This window comes from Staurois parvus, unplaced genomic scaffold, assembly GCF_062004578.1.
Source record: "Staurois parvus isolate SC_StPar_1 unplaced genomic scaffold, SC_StPar_1.0 ptg001181l, whole genome shotgun sequence".
In the NCBI taxonomy this organism is placed as follows: Eukaryota; Metazoa; Chordata; class Amphibia; order Anura; family Ranidae; genus Staurois; species Staurois parvus.
In genome coordinates, this window is record NW_028318977.1 from 3,689,083 (window position 1) to 3,714,796 (window position 25,714).

Genomic DNA, 25,714 nt, shown 5'->3' on the forward strand with positions numbered 1-25,714 from the left:
GTAATAACAGAATTTTGCCCAATGTACCAACACCAATCCACCAATTATTTTTGACATCAGGAAGGAGAGTAAGCGGAGAACCAAAAAATAATTAATTAATATGTGCTATAAAAGATCGGGTGTGGCATCTGGGAATAATAAACTATACATATTATGTAAATGTGTAAAAAATTATTGCAGAGTAAGAAACCAAACCAGTCCCCATTCCTGCCTTGCCACTTTCCTCCCATTAGAGTGACTGGTATAAATTCCAGAGATGGAGAAACAACACAGATATTTACTTCAGTAAGCAACCATGAGAACATCCACGGTTGGGGCCCTCTCCGTCCTCCTGGGGATCATCCTGCTTCAAGCAGTGTCTTTCGGTAAGTGGTTCGGTGATGGAGAGGGGATTGGACACATTGGCTTCTAGAGCTGAGCTCCCCAGCCTCAGCCAACCTTTGTGCCTCATTCAATGAGTGGCAACCAGACACAATGGATGGTTAGATGGACATATGAAACCCAACCGTCTTAAAGCATAGAATAGGAGAAATGCTCATTACTATGCATTGTTCATGTTAGCATGCTGTTTATGGAGAAAAAGGTGCAACCACCATTCTCATATATTATACTGTGAGTATTAGTTCTGATACTAGGTGGTAGTATCAGCTGAAAAGTTTTCATAATGTAATATTCTTTCCATTGGGACTACACTAAACCTTCCTTTACAGATGAAAAAACTGCCAATTTTCCATCTGCTTTAACCGGGTGTGTGTCCCCTTTATATTGGCAGTTAGTGTCTGCGTCATTGGTGGTCATTGTGCCCACTTTATTCCTGGTTCACACATTTATTTATTTCAGGTACTTATATAGTGCTGTCAATTTACGCAGCGCTTTACATATATATTGTACATTCACATCGGTCCCTAACCCTCAAGGGGTGTACAATCTAAGGTGCACATATGCATACTAAAATCGCATTGCGATTTATGCATGTGTTTCTGTGTGAATAGGATTGCAGTTTGAGTGGGATTTTACCAGAGGTGCGATTTTTGGCTTATGCATTTCCATTGACTTCAATGCAAAATCGCCTTCCATTTACTTCAATGCAAAAAACGACTCTCATTGACTTCATTGAAAAAATACACCTTCCATTGACTTCAGCAAAATCGCCTTCCACTGACTTCAATGTAAAAACACCTTCTATTGACTTCAATACAAAATCGCCTTCTGTTGACTTCAGTGCAAAAACTCCTTCCACTGACTTCAATGCAAAATCGCCTTCCATTGACTTCAAAGCAAAATCGCCTTCCTCTGACTTAAATGCAAAAACACCTTCTATTGACTTCAATACAAAATCGCCTTCCATTGACTTCAATGCAAAAGCACCTTCCACTGACTTCAATGCAAAATAGTCTTCCATTGACTTCAGTGCAAAAACGCCTTCCACTGACTTCAATGCAAAGACGTCCTCTATTGACTTCAATGCAAAAAAACCTTCTATTGACTTCAATACAAAATCACCTTCCATTGACTTCAATGCAAAAGCACTTTGCTTTGATTTCAATACAAAATCACCTTCCGTTGACTTCAATGCAAAAACTCCTTCCACTGACTTCAATGCAAAAATCGCCTTCCACTGACGTCAATGCAAAGATGTCTTCAATTGACTCCAAAGCAAAAACACCTTCCATTGACTTCAAAGCAAAATCGCCTTCCACTGACTTCAATGCAAAGACACCTTCTAATGACTTCAATGCAAAATCGCCTTCCACTGACTTCAATGCAAAGATGTTTTCTTTTGACTTCAATGCAAAAACACCTTCTATTGACTTCAGTACAAAATCGCCTTCCATTGACTTCAATGCAAAATCGCCTTCTATTGACTTCAATGCAAAATCGCCTTTCATTGACTTCAATGCAAAAACACCTACCATTGACTTTAATGCAAAATTGCCTTCCATTGACTTCAATGCAAAAGCACCTTCCATTGGTTTCAATACAAAAACGTTTGTCAATCGCAATCCTATGTGAACACCGACCTCCGGATGTCACTCTATTCTTTCGCTTGTGAGTCTGGAACACACTGCTCCAAACTCGCACAGGACCCTTTTTGGAATCATTTTCTACACAATGGGTGTGGATCGCATCAGTGTGAACCACCTCAGCAGGAACACATAATATCTAGCCTGTCATGTGAATCTGTGTATTTGAAAATGCATCTAGGATCGCATATGTGTGAACCAGGGCTTAGGTCATTATAGCCCCTTGTGTACCCCCTTGCTACTCAGTGGTGTCAGTGTGCCCCCTTTTCACTGGTGGTCAGTGGCAGCATTGTTAATCACAGGATCAGGGGCAGAGAAGTAAGGGGCGGGCTCTCAAATGTAAACACAGGTTGTGTTTACACTTGTGATCACTGTCATTGGCTGTCACCACAACCACAAGGCACAGAGCCGCTCTGTCTAGCTCTGTGTCTTTTGCCTGTGATCCATGGCAGGCACGTAAATGAAATCATGAATAAACCTGCAGCTGACCAGTGACATAGTTCATCTATTAAAGTGCACTAAATTCCAAGTAAACCACTTAAGCTCCAGAAGATTTTACCCCCTTCACGACCAGGCCATTTTTTGCTGTTTGGCACTGCTCTGTTTTAATTGGCTATTGCGTGGTCATGCAACGCTGTACCCACATAAAAAGTATATAATTTGTTTCCCACAAATACAGCTTTCCTTTGGTGGTATTTGATCGCCACTGGGGTTTTTTTGCTATATAAATGGAAAAAAAAAAACTAATTTTTTTTGGTTTCTGCTATAAAACATATCCTATAAAAAAAAATTCAATTTCTTGATAAATGTTAGGACAAAATGTATTCTGTTACATGGCTTTGGTAGAAAAAAATCCCAATAACTGTATATTGATTGGTTTGCATGAAAGTTATATAGTCTACAAACTATTGGATGCATACAGGAATTTTTATACATTTTTTATACTTGTAATAGCGGTGATTGATGACTTAAAGCGGGACTGTAATAGTGTGGCGGGAAATCTGACGCTAACTTACACTTTGTGGGAACTGGCTGACAATGACCTCACCAGTGGCACTAATACAGTGATCAGTGCTGATACTATACACTGTCACTGTACTAATGACACTGACTGGGAAGGGGTTAAAGTGGTAATAAACTTGTTTATTTTTTTTTTATTTTACCAACAGATCAGCGTATAATAAAGCTGACCTGTAGATAAAATGAATATCTCCTTTTCTGAAACCTCTAAAGCCTCTTTTCTATAGCTGGCGCATGTGCTCTGAAGGAACGGTATACCCATGCCATTCCTTCAGAGCTGTGTGTCGTGGCAAGGGCATGCCGTCCACAGAGAGCCATGCCATGGCGGAAATTAGCACATGCATGCGCAAGAGTGATGTCATTGCGGCCCAGCCTGTCGGACGGAGCTCACAAACCCAGATGGAAGACTGGGTGAAGATGGACGCCTCTGCAGCGGTGACAGCGCAACACAGGAGGGCTTCGTTTTAAGGTAAGCTTTACCTAATGTGTTGGTATGTGCAGGGGCGGACTGACCATTTGAAAACTCGGGCACTGCCCGAGGGCCCGGGGTCAGTAGGGGGCCCCATGAGATGCCCCTGGTACCTTTTTCATAGGCTTTTTTGAGTTTGGGCAAGCACACAGGGGCTCCATGATCCCCTATTGCCCGGGGGCCCCATGAGTTGTCAGTCCGCCCCTGGGTACGCGATGCTGTGACGAGAGCGTAGGCAGGCCACAACACACAGAGAAGATGATAAACACTCAAAGCTTTATTGAATTATGTCAAGCACTCAATTTGGGTCTGGGGGTAGCGTCCAAGTACCCAGAGCAGAGGAGGAGCAGGGAAGGGGCCAAATAATTGTATTCTGGCCCCAGGTAGGGCCAAATTGGAGTCTCTGGTAAATTGTAAACCAGGCAGGGAAAAGTAAGGGGGGGAAGTTCACGGACAGTCCAGACAGGGGAAACAGGGGTAAGGACACTCACAGTTCTGGCAGGGGTACTTTCTGGCCCACAGCGGCCGACAGCAGGTAGCGACACTCTTCAGTACACAGCAGATAATCCACACAGCGGGTATTTCTGGCACACAGCAGCACGGGTAATCCTGGCCTAACAATATTAGGCAGGGTAGCAGCGGGTACTCTTCCTGAGCCCCGAGTATTAAGCAGAGTGTTCAACGGGTAATACATCTGGCCCAAAGGTATTAGGCAGAGTGACAGCGGGTACTGTTCCTGAGCCCTGAGTATTAACAGAGCGTTCAGCAGGTAATAATCCTGACCCCAAAAGGTATTAGGCAGAGTGTTCAGCGGGGTTGGCTGCAGGGGTCTGGCCTCAGTTCACATCTACCAGCAGCTTTGGGTACAGCAGCGGCATAAGACACATGGAGAGTCCCGCTCCGGCCTTCTTAAGGTCCGAGCAGGATGCTCCCGGTTGCCCAGGCAATGTCCGGCCCAGTGCCGCATTGCTGGGTAACGAGGCACGCCCACTTGACTCGGACCGCGCTCTCGAGAACGCGGCCTTTGTCTCCAGCAGGCGCAGGAAGCCCGCTGGGGGGTGCGCGGAGACAGGTCGGCGACACTGCACCGGAGTCTCTTGATGGGGGGTCACAACTCCTCTGGCTATATTGCCGGGAGAGGTGTGATCCTCGCCACAGGGGTCACTTTCCTCTCATCCTGCACAACCTGTCTTCAAAGTCTGCAGCAGGATGAGAGGACTTGACAAGGGGGGGAAGGAGGGTGAGGTGACAACGGAGGGGACAGTAGGCACAAGGGGGGTGAGGGGGGAGCAGATGCATTCTAGCACATTATGGCTTTATCTTGCAGGAGACCTTTTTTTCCCTTTCCTGCGGTTTACTACCACTTTAACATTTATAGGCAATCAAAGGGATAACTGTGTGCCTAACAATGTTTACTGGGTGTCCTGTGTGCTGCTTTTACTAAGCAATTATTTTGCAGGGAATAAAAAAATGGTACATTGCCGCTTTCTTCAGAGCTCTGTGTTGTTTGCCAACACAGAGCTCTCTTCTGTCATTCGCTCAACCGATCAGCGGGTCCCATCAATAAATCATTGGCTGGGACCCGTTGATCAGCAAGTGCTTTACAGCACAGCCGGGGTGGCAGGTGCATGAGTACCCTACCCAGAATTGCCAAATCATGTACACGTATGTGATTTGGTCAGGAGAGTCGGCAGTATTTTCACTATGGGCCGGTTGGCATCTGGTTAATAAAAATATGAGCAAGCAAGCTCTTCATTGCAATGTCTCTTCTACAATAAAATAAACTTTTTGGTCCACTTTTACCACTTGCCCTCTAGAGGATTTACCCCCCCCCCCCCCCTTCCTGACCAGGCCATTTTTTTTCGATACGGTGCTGCGTTACTTTAACAATTCAATTGCGCGGTCATGCAACGCTGCACCTAAATGAAATTAATGTCCTTTTTTCCAACAAATAGAGCTTTCTTTCGGTGGTATCCGCATATTTTATTTTTTGCTATATAAACAAAAATAGACCAACAATTTTGAAAAAAAAATTTTTTTTTTTCACTTTTTGCTATAAAACATATCCAGTAAAAAGTGTTAAAATTTAATTTTTTAATTTAAATGTCTTTGCAAAAAAAAATCCCAATCCATGTAAAGTAATTGGTTTAGATGAAAGTTATAGCATTTACATATATACTGGAATTAAAAAAAAAAAAAAAAAAAAAACACAATATGTTTGACTTCTTGGTATTAAACATGTCCAGTAAAAAAAATTTTAAAAATCAAATTTCGTCATAAATTTAGGCCAAAAAGTATTCTGCTCCATATCTTTGCTAAAATAAATCCCAATATGTGTAAATTAACTGGTTTACATGAGTTATAGTGTTCAGAAATGGCGGTATATGTACTGGAATTTTTATTTTTGTCATACTAGTAATGGCAGCGATCAGCGACTTATAGCGGGACTGCGGCATCGGGCATTCTGACACTGGGGGGAACTGACTTACTGTCACTGACATCCCCAGTGACACCAATACAGTGATCAGTGCTAATAAAAAGCACTGACACTGGGCAGGAAGGGGTTAACAAGGCTCTTATTTCCATTCATCAAACATGAGCATCAGAGGTTGGTCATCAGCTCTGAGGAAAGGGATTTGTCCCCGAAACGCGTCAGCCATTTGACCGCACTGACAGTGAGAACACCTTGCCCGCCGTTGTGGCCATTGTCATTTTTCTATGCTTTTTAGATACATGCTTCGTCTGTGAGTATGTTTTTATTATTCTTTCACTCCTACAATAAACCTTGGATAATGCACTAGGTGTGCGCGCCACCTGTTTTCTCTCTATTCGTTAACATTTGGGGTGATCAAAGGGTTAACTGTGTGCTGTGTGTGTTTTACTGTGTATGCATGCTGTGAAGAGAAATACACAACAGCATGTTCTTGGAGGCAGAAGAGAGACTTGTGTTGTTTACACATAGGTCTCTCCACTATCAGTGTTACTCGGTGGTCGCCGGGTGCCAGCTGGGAATCTCTGGTCGTGTCCCGGTGATTGACATTCGTAGCTGCTCCCTACCCAGAAACGCAAATCACGTATATATACCCTGTAGCGGTAGTTCTACTTTAGGGTGGTGGTGAAGTGGTTAAAGTGCACAATTCAGTTTACGCATGTGCAGGAGTTACGTCATGCCAGTCAATAAAGATGCCCAAAGACCGGCACCCAGAAGAAGCCAAAGAGAAGATGCCGGTGAGGGACCTCACGGTCATCGGACTGTTGAAGCAGAGGTAAGTTTTGCAGACTTTAGTTCTTTAAGCAGCAGGATCCTGTGCTTACTGTGTCTGATCTATTGCTCTTTTAGAGCCCACACATCATAAATCACTTTTTGGTAAACACACCATCTCCTCTGGGAAAAGAGAGAGTAGCATGTGTACTGTTGTCCCAGCTCTGGAACGTAACAAGCCTCATTTTCACATCCGCTTCCCGGTTCAGTTTTCCAGCTCCTGTAGCCGCACTCTTAACTTCTCCGGCGGGCGAGCGCGGTGTCAGAACTTGGGGAATCCTTGTAGGGCCCAGCACTAGCGACACCCTTGCATGTGACCCTATCAATGTATTCATGTCAAAACTATGTTTGTTTCTTTCAGCTGAAAGAAGTGGAGAGTGTCCTCATGTGGGAATTCCCAATACCCACGAGCTTTTCGTATGTACAAAGGTGAACGATACCGCTTGCAAGAGAGATGAAGACTGTAAAGGACAGCAGAAGTGTTGCAATGAACGCTGCACCAAAATATGTCGGGAACCTGTCAGTGAGTCTGTCTTACTTGTAAAATTTTGATGATGGTTTCCCTCCCCCAGCAACCTCCCTGTGCATCACCTGGTAGCGTCATATGGGACAGTCCATAGGTTCTAATCCTTCCCCGCTACATCCAAAGCTAAAAGAAAAGTTATTGGGTTGATGGACAGTCCAGTGGCTAAGAGGTTAGCACTTCCACCTGGCAGCACTAGGGCCATTGGCTTGAATTACACCCAAGGCACTATCTGCATAGAGTTTGCATGTTCTCCCTGTGCCTGCGTGGGCTTCCTCCAATGCTCCAAAGACAAGTTGATAGGTAAATTGGCCCTAGTATGTGTGTCAGGGACCATCGCGACGCATGGGTCTACACATGCGTAGGCGTCTGTCAAGACGTGCAGGTAGCAGGGCACTAGGACCCAGGCGCACCCGTTGTCTTGACAGTACTAGGCAGGCACTGGGACCTAGGCGGCGCCTGTCATGTGCAGGGCGGGCTACTTAAAGCAGCCCTGCACAGACGCTTGTTGCCGAATGGTCTTTTGTATCCTGTTGCCTGTGTTGTGAGTACTCTGATCTGGATTGTCTGACATTGTTGCCTTCTCCTGTCCTGACCCCTTGGCTTGCCTGACTCTGCTCCTGGATGTTCCCTTATAGATCTGATCTTTTGGTATTGACCCTGCGTGTGACCCGACTATCCTTTGCCTATTGTCTTGTACCTCACCGACCCACTAACCCACTAGTTACCGACCCGGCTTGTTTGACTCTGACTTTGCTCATCCGTCCATCCATCCCTCAGGGATCCCTGGGCTCCCTCACATCAGACTCTTAACCCGCTGGAGCCCTTGGCAGATTCCTCTACCTCTGGCAGAGATACCTAGCAGCTGCAACCTGGTCGCGGAGCGCTCCAAGTCCATCCCCACCATCAGGGGCCCTAGTGAACAAATTCTCTGGTACTTAGACTCCGCACTCTGGGGAGGCTCTATCAGGGGACTGATAGAGGTACTGTCAGGCTGTCCATTACAATGTGTATATATGAACGTGAGTTAGGGACCTTAGATTGTACGCTCCTTGAAGGGTGTTAATGTACAGTATATGTAAAGCACTGTGTAAATTGATGGCACTGTATAAGTACCTGTAATATATAAAAATTATACTGTACACTTTGCCCTAAAGTACATCTAAGGGTTCATGAAAATTTGTAGGCATTTTTGTGCCTAGCATACATTTCCTGGCAATATCTCATGCCCCGCGAGCTACAGGTACTGCATATGGCTTGACATACAAATGAATGACTGGATGTAGCAAAATTCTGTGGACAAGTCTAGGCATGGCATGATACTAGAGACTACACTAGACAAGGCAAGATTCTATGGACAAGGCAAGACAAGGCAAGATTCTAGCACCAAGGCTAGGTAAGGCAAGATTCCAGGAACTATGCTGAGTGTTGAACCAGGCAAGATCTCAGGGAATATGCTAAACAAGGCAAGATTTTATGGACAATGTTAGGCAAGGCAAGATTCCAGAGACTACGCTAGACAAGGCATGATTCTATGGACAAGATTAGGCAAGGCAAGATTCCAGAGACTACGCTAGACAAGGCATGATTCTATGGACAAGGTTAGACAAGGCAAGATTCCAGAGACTACGCTAGAGAAGGCATGATTCTATGGACAAGGTTAGACAAGGCAAGATTCCAGAGACTACGCTAGAGAAGGCAGGATTTTATGGACAAGATTAGACAAGGCTAGACAAGGCAAGATTCCAGAGACAACACTAGCCAAGGCAAGATTCCAGAGACAACACTAGCCAAGGCAAGATTCCAGAGACTACACTAGCCAAGGCAAGATTCCAGAGACTACACTAGCCAAGGCAAGATTCCAAAAATAAGGAAGGCTAGATTCCAGAGACTACTCTAGACAAGGCTGGAAGTTAGGGATAAGATACAGGGCTTCTGTTGCAGGAACTCTCAAAGCCAGAGCCATGGCCTTTAAATGTGTAAATAGATCACCACTATCCAACCCCAAAGCTGGATGAAGGACGAGTGGTGGCCAGACTCCTTAGTCCCCAGCTGACAAGTAAGTCTAGGAAAGGTCATGGAGAGCCTGTAGCAAAGCTCAATAGCTCACAACTGACAATGTCTAAGAAAGGTGTAGTGGCAGTAAGTAACCACTGACGCCGTATGACTAAACCCCGTTGGCCAAGGCAAAAATGCATCAGGATGTGTGATTTGGTGGAGACATGTAGGATGAGGCCACTTTTTATTGTTTATTCACCTGGACTGGTTGTGAGTAGCGATGATCTTTTCCTCTGTACAACCACTGAGAAGAACTTTGACTGATCTGGAAAAGTTGCAGTAGCAACAAATAACTGATGAGAGGAGCCAATAGGCTCAACAGATCTGGGAAAGGTGCAGTAGCAGTCAGTCACCACCACGTTGAGCTAAGAGGCAGCAAGAAAGCTGCAAGGCAAGATTCATGACTACACTAGACAGACTGTCAGGAATGGACTCAGCACTGGTGGTGGGACTCACCTGCTGTGTGGGCTGCAGTACCAGAGCTGACCAGCGGGTGCTCTCAGCAGCCAGAAGCTCACTACTGTCAGGAATGGACTCAGCACTGGTGGTGGGACTCACCTGCCGTGTGGACTGTAGTACCAGAGCTGACCAGCGGGTGCTCTCAGCAGCCAGAAGCTCACACGTGCGATCAGCCAGGCCTGGGGCTGATTGCAGAAAGGTGTATTTAAGGCATGACCAGGCCTGTGGTCTGGGCCTTGGTGTATGTTTTCCCATGAGCCTCTGTACCTGGTATCTTGTGTTCCTGCTTCGTTGCTGACCCGGCTTGATCCTGACCTCTGCTGACCGTCTCCTGTTGAACCCCTGGCTTGCCTGACCATCCTTCTGCCTGATCCCCTGTGCCGCGCTGCCCGTGAGTTACTGAACCCGGCTTGTGACCTTGACCATCCTCTGCCTGCTCCTTTGGTACCTTTATAAATACAAATATGCTCGGTGATCACTAGACTAGTGCAGTCTTGACTAGTGCAGTCTCTGGAATCTTGCCTTGTCTAACCTTGTCCATGGAATCTTGCCTTGTCTAGTGAAGTCTCTGGAATCTTGCCTTGCCTAACCTTGTACATAAAATCTTTCCTTGTTTAGTGTAGTCCCTGAAATCTGCCTGGTTCAGTGTAGTCACTGGAATCTTGCCTTACCTAGTCTTGGCCATAGAAGCTTGCCTTGTCTAGCATAGTCCCTGGAATGTTGCCTTTCCTAACCTTGTCCATGGCATTTAGGTCTGTGTCAGGAATCACTACTAGGAATGACCAGAAAGGTGTGGACTGACACAGGGAAACGCAGGTTTCACGTATAGTATAATAATACAGTTTATTATTAGCCACCCAGATATATATATATATAAACGCACAGTGAACAAACCAACCTACCACCAATCTTAGGAGGTGCAGGAATACAGGCGTAGTCAGGGCTGGAGAGGTGGAACGGTCAGGCCGGCCGTAGGGTTCTGTAATGACCGTTTGGTGGTACCTCTAGTGGTCCCCAGGACAGGATTCCCCAGGGCGCGGAGTCTAAGTCCCAGTCTGCTTATTCACCAGGGCCCCTGATGGTGGGGATGGACTTGGAGCAGACAGGAACCAGGTCGCGGCCCCTGAGTACACCTGCTAGTGGTAGAGGGATCCGCCAGAGGTATGTGCAGGTACGGCTGGATCCGTGCAGGATGGATGGATGGCAGAGTAGTTAGCGTGGTCAGACGGGCCAAGTCAGCAACGTGCGGGCAGCAAGGTACCAAAGGATAATATATGTGTAAACACTACTATTCCCAACTATTTTTAAGCACACTTCACCTCTACCCTTAGAGGTGTACAATTATAAATACAAATATGCTCGGTGATCACTAATAAATACTTTTCCCTATATAATCTTACATCTATAAATAAAGTCCAATTTTAAATTAAAGTCCAATAAAAGCAGATACGTGTAGTCCGAAAAAATTTGTTTCCAATATAAACCAACGAAAACTCTCCACTGCTTGTAAACCTTGATTACCTCAAAAAAACAAAAAATTCACATAGTGCATTATCCTTTATAAAAAACTCATTAACCTATAAGGTTAATCCAATCTTATTCACCCAAGTGAAAAACACGTGTATATATCCAAAACGCATACACATGTGATATATTGTGCAAAACCATGCATGTGAAACACTCTGCTGTGCTACAAACTTCTAACACAGTGCACACTTCTATCAGGGTAAGGAATATATACCCTTACCAATGTTTAAGACAATATATGTTTTATTATCTTAATCCTCAGACAATCCTTTCTCTGGTGGTATAGATCTTTGTATGGATATCCTCCGGATTAGCTTTATATGGATCCTTCCACCCTAGTAGCTTGGAGATGCTTACACCATATATACCAGCCCGATTTCCATATATAAGGAACAGATCATAGCGTAATACTGCCACATACTTTGATCAAAAACTTTTAATTATCTTGCTTACATTTAAAATCATCTTTAATCGCGCATAGTAAAAAACGACCTGTCTGCCATCCGGAATCCAGGAGAGTCCCAATCGCAACTCACAGCCGAGATTTTGCCCTCTCCAAGATGGCCGCCACTCTACTTCCGGAATTTTCGTATGCGTCTGACGTCACCTCCCTTTGACGCGTTTCGTCATTGGACGTAATCATAAAGGGTCCAATGACGGTCCAGAGAAAGGATTGTCTGAGGATTAAGATAATAAAACATATATTGTCTTAAACATTGGTAAGGGTATATATTCCTTACCCTGATAGAAGTGTGCACTGTGTTAGAAGTTTGTAGCACAGCAGAGTGTTTCACATGCATGGTTTTGCACAATATATCACATGTGTATGCGTTTTGGATATATACACGTGTTTTTCACTTGGGTGAATAAGATTGGATTAACCTTATAGGTTAATGAGTTTTTTATAAAGGATAATGCACTATGTGAATTTTTTGTTTTTTTGAGGTAATCAAGGTTTACAAGCAGTGGAGAGTTTTCGTTGGTTTATATTGGAAACAAATTTTTTCGGACTACACGTATCTGCTTTTATTGGACTTTAATTTAAAATTGGACTTTATTTATAGATGTAAGATTATATAGGGAAAAGTATTTATTAGTGATCACCGAGCATATTTGTATTTATAATTGTACACCTCTAAGGGTAGAGGTGAAGTGTGCTTAAAAATAGTTGGGAATAGTAGTGTTTACACATATATTATCCTTTGGTACCTTGCTGCCCGCACGTTGCTGACTTGGCCCGTCTGACCACGCTAACTACTCTGCCATCCATCCATCCTGCACGGATCCAGCCGTACCTGCACATACCTCTGGCGGATCCCTCTACCACTAGCAGGTGTACTCAGGGGCCGCGACCTGGTTCCTGTCTGCTCCAAGTCCATCCCCACCATCAGGGGCCCTGGTGAATAAGCAGACTGGGACTTAGACTCCGCGCCCTGGGGAATCCTGTCCTGGGGACCACTAGAGGTACCACCAAACGGTCATTACAGAACCCTACGGCCGGCCTGACCGTTCCACCTCTCCAGCCCTGACTACGCCTGTATTCCTGCACCTCCTAAGATTGGTGGTAGGTTGGTTTGTTCACTGTGCGTTTATATATATATATATCTGGGTGGCTAATAATAAACTGTATTATTATACTATACGTGAAACCTGCGTTTCCCTGTGTCAGTCCACACCTTTCTGGTCATTCCTAGTAGTGATTCCTGACACAGACCTAAATGCCATGGACAAGGTTAGGAAAGGCAACATTCCAGGGACTATGCTAGACAAGGCAAGCTTCTATGGCCAAGACTAGGTAAGGCAAGATTCCAGTGACTACACTGAACCAGGCAGATTTCAGGGACTACACTAAACAAGGAAAGATTTTATGTACAAGGTTAGGCAAGGCAAGATTCCAGAGACTTCACTAGACAAGGCAAGATTCCATGGACAAGGTTAGACAAGGCAAGATTCCAGAGACTGCACTAGTCAAGGCAAGATTCCATGGACAAGGCTAGACAAGGCAAGATTCCAAGGACTATACAAGACAAGCAAGATTCCATAGACAAGGTTAGACAAGGCAAGATTAAATGGACTATACGAGACAAGGCACAATTCCATGGACAAGGCTAGACAAGGCAAGATTCCATGGACTATACGGAAAAAGGCAAGATTCCATGTAGAAAGCTAAGCAAAGCAAGATTGCATGGACAAAGTCAGGCAAAGCAAAATTCCAGACACTACGCTGCTAGACAGTGTGGAAATCAGCAAAATTACAAAGCTAGGGAAGGGGTTGCTGTGTGGCCAGAATCCTCATCATGCAGATGACGAGGAAGTCTGAAAGGTGATGAAGGGCCTAGAGTAACTCATGGGATGAGCTTAAAGGTTTTGACAGATCTGGGAAAGGTGCAGTGGCAGCAAGCAACCACCAGGAGTAGCTGAAAGGCAGCAACAAAACTGGGAAAGGTGCAGTGACAGCAAGTAGCCACAAGGAGGAGCTGAGAGGCTGCAGTAAATCTGGGAAAATGGGCAGTGGCAGAAGTAGCCAATGGAAGAGAATGGCAAGTGAGCGCTACCTGAAAGAAACAGCCGCTAGAACACCAAAAAGGTAACCAAAAAAACCTTCCAGGATAAATGTCAATAGATTAGTGCAGCACTAAAACATGGTATGCAACATTAATGCGTATTTGAATAAAAAGATAACATTCAGTAAATATATATATATATATATAAAAAAACTCCTTGATATAAAGTGCAAGATGTAATATCACTATATGGTGACTATAGTGAAAAATGTCCCAAATAATACTGCAAACGTGGGGATCCTGTGAGATCACAATCCGCGTGTATGGGTAACTGATCTGGGGGTGACAGATCATGTATCTGAATAAGTAAAGTGCGCACTCACCAGGAGCGCGCTTAAAACGCGGATTAGAGATTAATCCTGTCTCATCAGGTAATAATCAGGTCATCTGCTCCCAGGTCAGGCCAGGTTTCTATACACCGTCTGGTCACATCTGTATTAGGTTCTCTGGGTCCCTCGGTATATATCACTGCCTGAGGTCACTTTTAAAGCAGGCTCATATATTCAGGATGGCCACCAGCGGTGGCTTGACTTCTGGATGCTGTCGCCCCCCTGACACGTTTTGTGCTATGCACTTATTCAAATAAGCCCTGCACCCTATGAATATATATATATATATATATATATATATATATATATATATATATATATTTGTTCATTTACAACAGTCCCTGACCCTCAAGGAGTGCACAATCTAAATCTAAGGTCACTAACTTACATTCATACATACATATACTAGGGACAATATAGACAGGAGCCAATTAACCTACCAGCATGTCTTTGGAGTGTGGGAGGAAACTAGAGTAAACACATGCAGGCACAGGGAGAACATGCAAACTCCAGGCAGGTAATGCCATGGTTGAGATTCAAGCCAATGACCCTAGTACTGCCAGGTGGACTTGCTAACCATTTAGCCACTGTGCTGCCCACCATTCTAACACAGAGTCCAAAAAAGGGTCATTTGTTATTCTGTACCTCTTCCCTTATAAACATGATGTTTTTATCCACAACGTCTGCCCTGACACATTCCGTGGTGGTTGGAGTAACGTTACCCTTGTGGCTATAAAAGCCGTGGCTTGTTCCTGACACTCTTCAGAGCTGAGGAAGCTACTTGGATAAGCAATGAAACGTAGTCAACATTACAGATCAGGTCTAGATGAATGTGACTAATACTACCTATACCATGACTTAGATACATGAGAACCTGATCAGGCAAGTAGTTCTAAATGCCATAATTTTTATGATGTCATTGGAGGTAGGAGGGGCAATGTAACTTCTTTACACAACTGTCCTCTGATCTGATCATATACTGTAGAATGTGATGACTATATCCTATATTAAATTCTGTCTCTATACAGTCGTTAAATCTGGAAGCTGCCCAACTGGAAAGTTGAATTGTCCACTAATGCCCAACTGCAGGAACTCGAAAGGATGTACAAAGGATGCTGACTGTGATGGAAAGAAGAAGTGCTGCAACAGATGTGGCATGAAATGCGAAGACCCACAGTAGGTTGTCACTGGTAAGACATGCCCATTATAAAAGGAAAACCTAACTTTTGAGAGACAAATTATGAAATACCACATAGAAAGTATCATCCAATACAGGAGGTGAAGGGTGAGGATCTTACCCAAATTATCACCCTAAAACTGTTTACTCTGAAAAGAGAAAGTTCATAGTTTTACTGAGTAAGCAATCCCTCCACCAATGAACAAACCATTAACATCCAATTACTCATCAACCCTTATGAAAGTCACAGATGAACTGTGAGCACCCAGTTACTGTACATACCATAGTCCAAAAACCCATCACCAACAGTTCCAGACAAGAATGCAATTACCTAATGTCTAGGTACAAAAAACCCTTTAACCACTGGCAAAGTAGAAAACACAAAGTACCCTGTGAGAGGACAGGGAGAAAAGAGGCCGGGAACTTGCCAGAGGAACCATCGTAAAGGCAGAGTGATTGACCTTTGTAGCCCCTTAAGGAGCCTTCCTAGTCTGAACCTTTAGCTAGTCTAGTCAGAAGGTTTACGGTTCTCCACATGTTGCAGATTCCCGAGCCAAGAGGAACTGTACTTGCAAAGTACACAGTCTGTTTTTAGTAACTCAACCCATACGTTTCATGAGCTTAGCTCTTAATCTGTGCACCAGAGGAGCTTACACTCTAATGCCCTATTCACAGTTGCATACTATTATTATAATACTTTATATGGCTCTGACATATACTGCAGTGCTGTACAGAGAACACTGAGCCAGTCACATCAGTCTCTGCACCAAAGGAGCTTACACTCTAATGTCCCCCCCCCACAGTCACACACTATTATTATTATACATTTATATAGCTCTGACATATACCACGGTGCTGTACAGAGAACACTGAGCCAGTCACATCAGTCTCTGTACCAGAGGAGCTTACACTCTAATGTCCCCCCAGAGTCACACACTATTATTATACATTTATATAGCTCTGACATATACCGCAGTGCTGTACAGAGAACACTGAGCCAGTCACATCAGTCTCTGTACCAGAGGAGCTTACACTCTAATGTCCCCCCACAGTCACACACTATTATTATACATTTATATAGCTCTGACATATACTGTAGTGCTGTACAGAGAACACTGAGCCAGTCATATCAGTCTCTGTACCAGAGGAGCTTACACTCTAATGTCTGTTTTTATCTCTGGGACGCAGGAGGCGGAGGAGGTGGTCTCAGTGATGGAACAGTATGCTTAGGCATCTGGTTCAAAGGTCAATCAGGATAAGAGTAAGGTTTTCTGGATGGGAGAGAAAGGCGAAGGTTTACCCTTCCGGATGCCTTCACAGAGCAACAGCAGGAAATTAAAGTTTTGGGCATCAGATTTGGTCCAGGTGATTACGGCCTTGCATATTGAGTAAGCAGGCAACAAGATGCCGATGCCAAGGTGGCCAGCTGGAAGGATTGGAAACTCTCTTACAGGGAAAGGATTGACCTTAATAAAACTTACCTGATCCCAGTATTTCTGTATGTCAGCTTTGTCTGTGTTTTGCCAGTGTCTCTCTATACGAGGATCTACAGTTGTTTCTTCCAGCTGTTATGGGGGAACAAACTGAACCTCATTAAGAGGTCTGTAACCTACCTTCCCAGGTGGATGGGTGGCCTAGGTATGGTCGACTGGGTGGTTTTCATTGCTCTGATGTTTTTGAAACATAATTTTGGTAGCATGCTGGCAGAGGAACCGCTTGGATGGGTTGGTATTTTTCAGTCCTGGTTTAGGTCTTTTCTGCGGAGCTGGGAGAATGGTGGGCCAGTGAAAAGCCTGAGGGTCCAACATGGTAAGCTCCCAGCTTATGTTGCCCCATGCCTGAAAATTCTTCGGCAATAGCGAGTGACGGCGGAAGAAATTAAGTCTCTTCCTAGGAAGGCCCTGGAGAGGAGGGTTGTTGAATCTGCCTTTAGCAAGCCATTGGCCTTGAGGGATTCCCGAGGCCCGGTTATGAGGGATGGTCTGCATTTAATGAATCTGTAGAGAATCCCTTTAAAGTTCCGGGACTTGGCCTGGCTCTCGTTCCATGACAGACTCTATGTGAAGGGCAACTTGAAGCATCGCTCTGCGGAGAACCATGGTTGTCCATTTCTTGCTTCAGTGCCCCTTCAATATAGAAGTCTACAAGCGGGTGGGTGGGGCTCTGGGGATCCCTTTCCTTTCCCGTTTGAGTTACATGGAGTGGTCTTATGGTGCCTTTCAGACTCACTGGGACTTTGATTTTGAGACACTTTTTCTAATTAGCTCAGTAGTCCGTTACTACACGTGGAATGCACAGTGTCAGGTTTCCATTTGCAAAAAAGTCCATCCTGTCAAGGTGCTAGTGAACAACATTCTGGGTGAGGTTGGGAAGATTCGGGGTCTTGAGAAGGACGGGTGGCGGCCGGGAGCCTGGACAAAGGCGTGAAGGAATGTCAGGTCCCCGTAGCTGCTATCTGTCAGTCTCTGGGGGCGTGGCTTCTCTTTCTGTTCCTTTCACATCCCCTAGATTTTTGTAAGATCAGATTTTTTAAAAATGGCTGCATGCATGGGATCATCAGCAGTGTCCTGTTTTCTATGCTGGTGTGGTATTTTTGTTTAATTATATATATTTATTTTATTTATTCTGTATATATGTAAATATGTTTTTTATTATGTTCTTTGTTTGTAAGATTTTTATTAAACAAAAATTTACACTCTAATGTCCCCCCCCCCCACAGTCACACACTATTATTATACATTTTTATAGTTCTGACATATACCGCAGCGCTGTACAGAGAACACTGAGCCAGTAACATCAGTCTCTGTACCAGAGGAGCTGACACTCTAATGTCCCCTCCCCCACAGTCACACACTATTATTATTATACATTTATATAGCTCTGACATATACCGCAGTGCTGTACAGAGATCACTGAGCCAGTCATGTTAGTCTCTGTACCAGAGGAGCTTACACTCTAATGTCCCCCCACAGTCACACACTATTATTATACATTTTTATAGCTCTGACATATACCACAGTGCTGTACAGAGAACACTAAGCCAGTCACATCAGTCTCTGTACCAGAGGAGCTTACACTCTAATGTCCTCCCACAGTCACATCAGTCTCTGCACCAGAGGAGCTTACACTCTAATGTCCCCCCACAGTCACACACTATTATTATACATTTATATAGCTCAGACATATACCGCAGAGATGTACAGAGAACACTGAGCCAGTCACATCCGTCTCTGTACCAGAGGAGCTTACACTCTAATGTCCCCTCCCCCACAGTCACACACTATTATTATTATACATTTATATAGCTCTGACATATACCGCAGTGCTGTACAGAGAACACTAAGCCAGTCACATCAGTCTCTGCACCAGAGGAGCTGACACTCTAATGTCCCCCCACAGTCACACACTATTATTATACATTTATATAGCTCAGACATATACCGCAGTGCTGTACAGAGAACACTGAGCCAGTCACATCAGTCTCTGTACCAGAGGAGCTTACACTCTAATGTCCCCCCACAGTCACACACTATTATTATACATTTTTATAGCTCTGACATATACCGCAGTGCTGTACAGAGAACACTGAACCAGTCACATCAGTCTCTGTACCAGAGGAGCTTACACTCTAATGTCCCCCCACAGTCACACACTATTATTATACATTTTTATAGCTCTGACATATACCACAACGCTGTATAGAGAACACGGAACCAGTTACATCAGTCTCTGTACCAGAGGAGCTTACACTCTAATGTCTGCTATCTGTCAGTCTCTGGGGGCGTGGCTTCTCTTTCTGTCCTTTCACGTCCCCTAGATTTTTGTAACATCAGATTTTTGAAGAAAGGCTGCATGCATGGGATCAATGTATGGGATCAATGTTTAATCGTTTCTTAGCCTGAGGAGGTGTTTAGGTGACGGTCAGGATTTGTTAGTACTTTGCTGAAGTAAGCTGGTTTTGTTTAATTATATATAATGTATTCTGTATATATGTAAATATGATTTTTATTATGTTATTTGTTTGCAAGATTTTAATAAACAAAAAATTTACACTCTAATGTCCCCCCACAGTCACACACTATTATTATACATTTATATAGCTCTGACATATACCACAGTGCTGTACAGAGAACACTGAGCCAGGCACATCAGTCTCTGCACCAGAGGAGCTTACACTCTAATGTCTCTCCACAGCCACACACTATTATTATACATTTATATAGCTCTGACATATACCGCAGAGCTGTACAGAGAACACTGAGCCAGTCACATCAGTCTCTGTACCAGAGGAGCTTACACTCTAATGTCCCCCACAGTCACACAGTGTTGTTATTTTTTATATTATTATTATTATTATTCATCAATAATTTCTTTTCTAGCATAGTGTTTGAAGACTCAGAACAAAAAGCCATAAAAGACATTTGTGGAGAGATGAGATCGGAATGAACTCGTTGTGATCAGCAGGATGTCATCTCCACACAGGAATTATTTTATATAGCAATTATAAAATAAAGAATTCTTTGAACCTGATATAACAATTTCTTTTTCCTTTATTCATGAGGAATTCTGACTTGTAATGTTGAGTTCTCTTCACACAATACAGAGGGGTCACCATTACCAACAATGGATCAGAATTTAAAGATGAATCCGGGCACAAAAACTGCAATCCAAGTATATTCTCCAATAGGAGCTGAGGATATACACCAATCAGTCTTAATATTATGATCACTCACCATATCTGCTGAGACTTGGTCTCCACAAGACCTCTGAAGGTATGCTGTGGTATCTGGCACCAAGCCGTCAGTAGAAGACCACTGCCTCTGCCGGCTTGCCATGGTAAGTGAAATACACACCCAGTCATCCACATGATGTAAAAGAAAATATAATCCATCAGACCAGGCCACCTTGTTTCATTGCTCCATGAGTTGGCAAGGTGTACATGGAGACACGGCAAAGTGTGCGCTCATGCCCCCATTTACCTGAACACAGGGTATGGCGTCAAGGCGGTACTCTCTGAAAGGAGTATTACACCTTGTTTACTCTTGGATTCTGTTACTCAATTTGCTCCTTCTTCACTGAAGACCACAGAGATGATTCATGAATACATTTCTCCCCTTGTGTGGCATTTCTGAGCCAGTGCCACGGAGCGTGCACCAAACTCCACCCATTCAGCAACTGTCACCCAATCCTCATGACGCACTCCCAGCACATAGACCGGGGTCTAAATGAAAGGCCTGGGTCCAGGGGCAGACTGACAACTCATGGGGCCCCCAGGCAATAGAGGATCATGGGGCCCCTGTGTCCTTGCCCAAACTCAAAAATGCCTATGAAAAAGGAACCAGGGGCATCTCATGGGGCCCCCTACTGATCCCAGACCCTTGGGCAATGCCCGAGTTTCCAAATGGTCAGTCCGCCCCTGCCTGTGTCCCATTCTAATGATCAGGACCCGGAACTCCTGATTCTGGGTCACCTGATTGCTGTGATGGTTGCTTAATGGCTATCCAAGTGATCAGTGTGAAGTCCGCCACCATGTTTTCTCTCGAAGCCTGGGTTCACATATATGCGGTGCGATATATCGCATGTGATTCACACAGGAAACGCACCACATTCCTGTGCAAATCACATGCAAATTCTGTGCGGTTTCACTTGAGCTATACATTACGTATATATCGCACCGCATTCCCACCAAAAAGGTGCAGGACCTTTTTTTTGGTCCGCACTAGAATCGGTCGCATGGGTATTCACACCTATGCAATCCGATTCTGCACATCGCACCGCATTTTGAGGACCGATTTCGAGGTGTTGTTAACTTAACATACACATCTTCAGTGGTTCACATGAACGGGTATGAATTTGGCGCAGTGCAGAATTCGCACAGAAAACGCTGCAAATTCTGCACCGCATCAGTGTGAACCCAGGCTGAATGTATATCTCTGTGTCCTTTCAGAGAAAAAAAAAAGTGTGTGTCAAATAAATAAATAAATAAAAATAATAATAATAACAAAAATACCTAGATCAAGGTTTGATCTAGGTCAGTGCCAGGGTTAGTGTTTGAGTCAAGGTCAGAGTCAAAAGTCAGGGTCAGTATTTTTTCTTTAGATTTTGGTCGTGGTTTTTTTTTTAAATTATTAAATTAGTATCAGTGTCAGTAAGTGGCAGGATAAAAAAAAGCGCAAAATGCGCACTATTGTTTCTGGGCCATATTAACTAACATAAACATATGTGGCATTGCTGCAATCGTCAGGAGCAGGAGAAATTACTTTGGTTTGTACTTTGAGGGCAGGTTATGGTAGTAACAAGAAATTTACAGTTAAATTTAAAAACAATATATTTATATATACTGTATATATATACATACATTGGGGCAAAAAAGTATTTAGTCAGCCACCAATTGTGCAAGTTCTCCCACTTAAAAAGATGAGAGAGGCCTGTAATTGGCATCATAGGTAGACCTCAACTATGAGAGACAAAATGAGAAAACAAATCCAGACAATCACATTGGCTGATTTGGAAAGAATTTATTTGCAAATTATGGTGGAAAATAGGTATTTGGTCACCTACAAACAAGCAAGATTTCTGGCTCTCACAGACCTGTACCTTCTTCTTTAAGAGGCTCCTCTGTCCTGCACTCATTACCTGTATCAATGGCACCTGTTTGAACTTGTTATCAGTATAAAAGACACCTGTCCACAACCTCAAACAGTCACACTCCAGACTCCACTATGGTGAAGACCAAAGAGCTATCGAAGGACACCAGAAACAACATTTTTTTTTTTAATATTTTGGGCCAGTTTTCTTTTGATAAAAAAAAATCAGGAGAAATCCATTACCATTTACCACCAAACGAAAGCCCAATTTGTCCTGAAAACAAAAAGGTATAAACCACCTGGATGTACAAAGTAGTTGGGATGATATGTACAGTTTTGCTAACACATGTCAAAGTTGCAAAATTGTGCTTAGGCATTAGGATTTGTTTTATCCTTAGGCACAAAGGGGTTAATGAATAATATTAAATAATTCGGACTACTTAAGGCCTCATGCACATGGGATATTCTAAAAATGCCAGTAGTGTTAGCTGTAGAATTCTGCAAACGTTTTTTATCACTTTTTTTATTGTTTTGGATTAGCGTTTTTAGTAGTTTTTCAGCATTTACTTTTTTTAGCATTTTTTAGCAAAACTATACTTTTAAAAAGCTTGAGGCTCAAAAACACTCATAAATGCTGGATGGGCGCATTTTTTTTTAGCGTTTTTCAGCTTTTATTAATTTATTATTTATTTTATTTAATGTACTTAATATAACGCCATCAATTTATGCAGCGCTTTCCATATATATTGTACATTCACATCAGTCCCTAACCCTCAAAGGGTACAGTGGCTGTAAAAAACGCCCAGTGTGCATGAGGCCTAGTAAGATATACCACCACAATATAACTCTCCTGAGTCCTGTTACCAATGTGATTTCTTAGCAGTTATACAAATATCTCTAAATTTGATTACTAAATAAAGATAATTGCACCAGAACCCACCACTCATATTCTGTCACCACTGCAACTAAACACCCCCTCATCCTTCTTTGACCACAGAGCTTGCACTCCCCCTCTCACCACCATGCCTTCAACTACCCCTCTCACCACTACCACACCAACGCCCCTTCAAATTTCTTTGACTGCAGAGCTTGCAACCCCCCCCCCTCACCACCATGCCTTCAACTACCCCTCTCACCACTACCACACCAACGTCCCTTCACCTTTCTTTGACTGCAGAGCTTGCACCCCCCACTCTCACCACCATGCCTTCAACTACCCCTCTCACCACTATCACACCAATGCCCCTTCACCTTTCTTTGACTGCAGAGCTTGCACTCCCCTTCTCACCACCATGCCTTCAACTAGCCCTATCACCACTACCACACAAACGCCCCTTCACCCTTCTTTGACCACAGAGCTTGCACTCTCCTTCTCACCACCATGCCTTCAACTAGCTTTATCACCACTACCACACAAATGCACCTTCACCCTTCTTTGCCCACAGAGCTTGCACTCCCCTTTTCACCACCATGCCTTCAACTAGTCTCTCACCACTACCACACAAATGCACCTTCACCCTTCTTTGCCCACAGAGCTTGCACTCCCCTTTTCACCACCATGATTTCAACTAGTCTCTCACCACTACTGCACCAGAAGGAGCATGAGGAAGAACAAGAAGAGTGTGATTGTCATGGTGACATCCAAGAGGAGGAAAAGGACACTAGGAAGGCTTCTAGGGGTAGACTCTGTCACCCAAAGTCCTCTTTCATCACTGTAGGCCTGACAAAATCCCAGCTCCTGCCAATATTGGCATTTCCTGCCCCTATAAGCACACTCAGCCACTATTAACATCTCCTCCTACCACTACTGGCCTGACATTCGTGTAGCGCCCCTCTAGTTAGCTAGGGGTGAGTCAGCCAGGTAATTTTAGGTCAGGGCTGAGGACTCTGCAGGTCAGTTCCCTGATACCTCCCCCTGCTCTAGAAGCTGGAGAAGTTTCGGGAAGGCAGTGGGTGGGGGTAAGGAGAAGATAATCTGCATACTCAGGGAACACTAGCCAATCCCCAAAAAGGAGGCTTGGCATGGGGTCAAAGCAGCCTTTAAGTATGACTGAGCCTGCTCATCAGGAGAAGTGAGTGTGGGGTGGAAGATGTAGTGAAGGCTGGAGTGTGGAGCCTGAGAGGGGGTCGCAAGGAAGGGGCCTACCTACAGACAGGTGCTGGATAAGGGAATCTCCACTGCACCACCATCTTCTAAGAGGGACATCCTGAGCAGCAGGGAAGGAGCCAGCCCAGCAGAAGGCAGACAGAAAAACAACAAGTTGAGAGGAAGGACGGTGTGAGTACCTCTACACCCCCTGGGCTGAATAAGGGGAGAGGGCAGTCAGGTGGAAAACCCAACTAGCTTCATATCTGAGACTGTTCTATATTGGTAGCTTCTGGGTCCCCTTACCCAGGGAATACACTGGGGTACAGTACAACTCGGTGAAGAGGAGGATTCATCTGGGGTCTGAGGAGGTACACTAGAAGGCTTTGAATGCTGTCAGAGGCAGAGACTATTTCTTTTTGTTCACATTTTTGTACATAATTGCTCTGAGTGGTCCTCATGTTTCTACAGTTCCTTGGGCATCCCATACACCCCTCAACCTCATCCAAGTTCTAAACCCCTTAATAAGATCACAAAACCAAGCTCAAGGACTGGTTGCGGTCTCTGGTGTGCAAGATCATAGTTATATACATAGTTAGTCTGAAATGCATGAAGGTAAAAAAACCTTCATCCTATAAAATCACTTTAACCGCCTCCCGCCCGCCATATAGTCCAATGACGGGCGCAAGGTGGTTCTCTCGTTCTGGGAGGACATCATATGATGTCCTCCCGTTCTCACTGCACATGCGCGGCTCCAGCAGCACGCAATGCGGCGATCGGTGGTGCGCTGTGTCCCTAGGACACAGCAGATCACCAAACCACGGAAAGAGCCGAAGATGTCGGCTCGGTCATGTGATCAGCTGCGTCCAATCACAGCTAATCGCATGTAAACAGGGAAATGCAGGTTATCGGCATTTCTCTCCTCACGAGCTGTCACACTGACAGAGGAGAGGAGAGCCGGTAATCGGCATTCCTTGGAGGGGACATGTACACAGATCATCAGAGCACTGATGATCAGTGTAGCCCCAACGGTGCCACCTGTCAGTGTCCATCAGTGCCAGCTCTCAGTGCTCATCCATGCCACCTGCCAGTGCCCATCAGTGCCACATCAATGCCAGATTTCAGTGCCTACCAGTGCACATCAATGCCACATATCAGTGCCCATCTGAGCTGCCTTTCAGTGTCACCCATCAATGCCAATCAGTGCCACCTATCAGTGCTGGCAATCAGTGCCACCTATCAGTGCCAGTCAGTGCCACCTATCAGTGTGGATCAGTGCCGCCTATCAGTGCCGCCTAACAGTGCCAGTTAGTGCCACCTAACAGTGTCAGTCAATGCCGCCTATCAGTGCTAGTCAGTGCCACCTATCAGTGTGCATCAGTACCACCTATCAGTGCCCATCAGTGCAGCCTATCAGTGCCACCTAACAGTGCCACCTATCAGTGCCAGTCAGTGCCGCTTATCAGTGCCATATATCAGTGCTGCCTTTAAGTGCCCATCAGTGATGCCTGTCAATGCCCCATCAGTGCCACCTAGCAGTGCCTCCTCATCAGTGCCCATCACTGCAGCCTCATTAGCGCACATCAGTGAAGGAGAAAAATCACTTATTTACAAAATTGTTTAACAAAA

The 25,714-nt window shown here is 44.5% G+C and overlaps 1 protein-coding gene across 1 annotated transcript; it reads left to right on the forward strand.

The window, feature by feature from the left end:
• Positions 1–238: 238 nt before the first annotated feature.
• On the forward strand, positions 239–19,903 carry LOC149438903 (porwaprin-a-like). Its single transcript, XM_089659695.1, has 4 exons — positions 239–365; positions 7,137–7,298; positions 15,264–15,425; positions 19,792–19,903. Exons 1-3 carry the CDS (start codon positions 296–298, stop codon positions 15,413–15,415), a joined length of 384 nt encoding a protein of 127 aa, XP_089515821.1. The 5' UTR covers positions 239–295; the 3' UTR covers positions 15,416–15,425; positions 19,792–19,903.
• Positions 19,904–25,714: the final 5,811 nt, after the last annotated feature.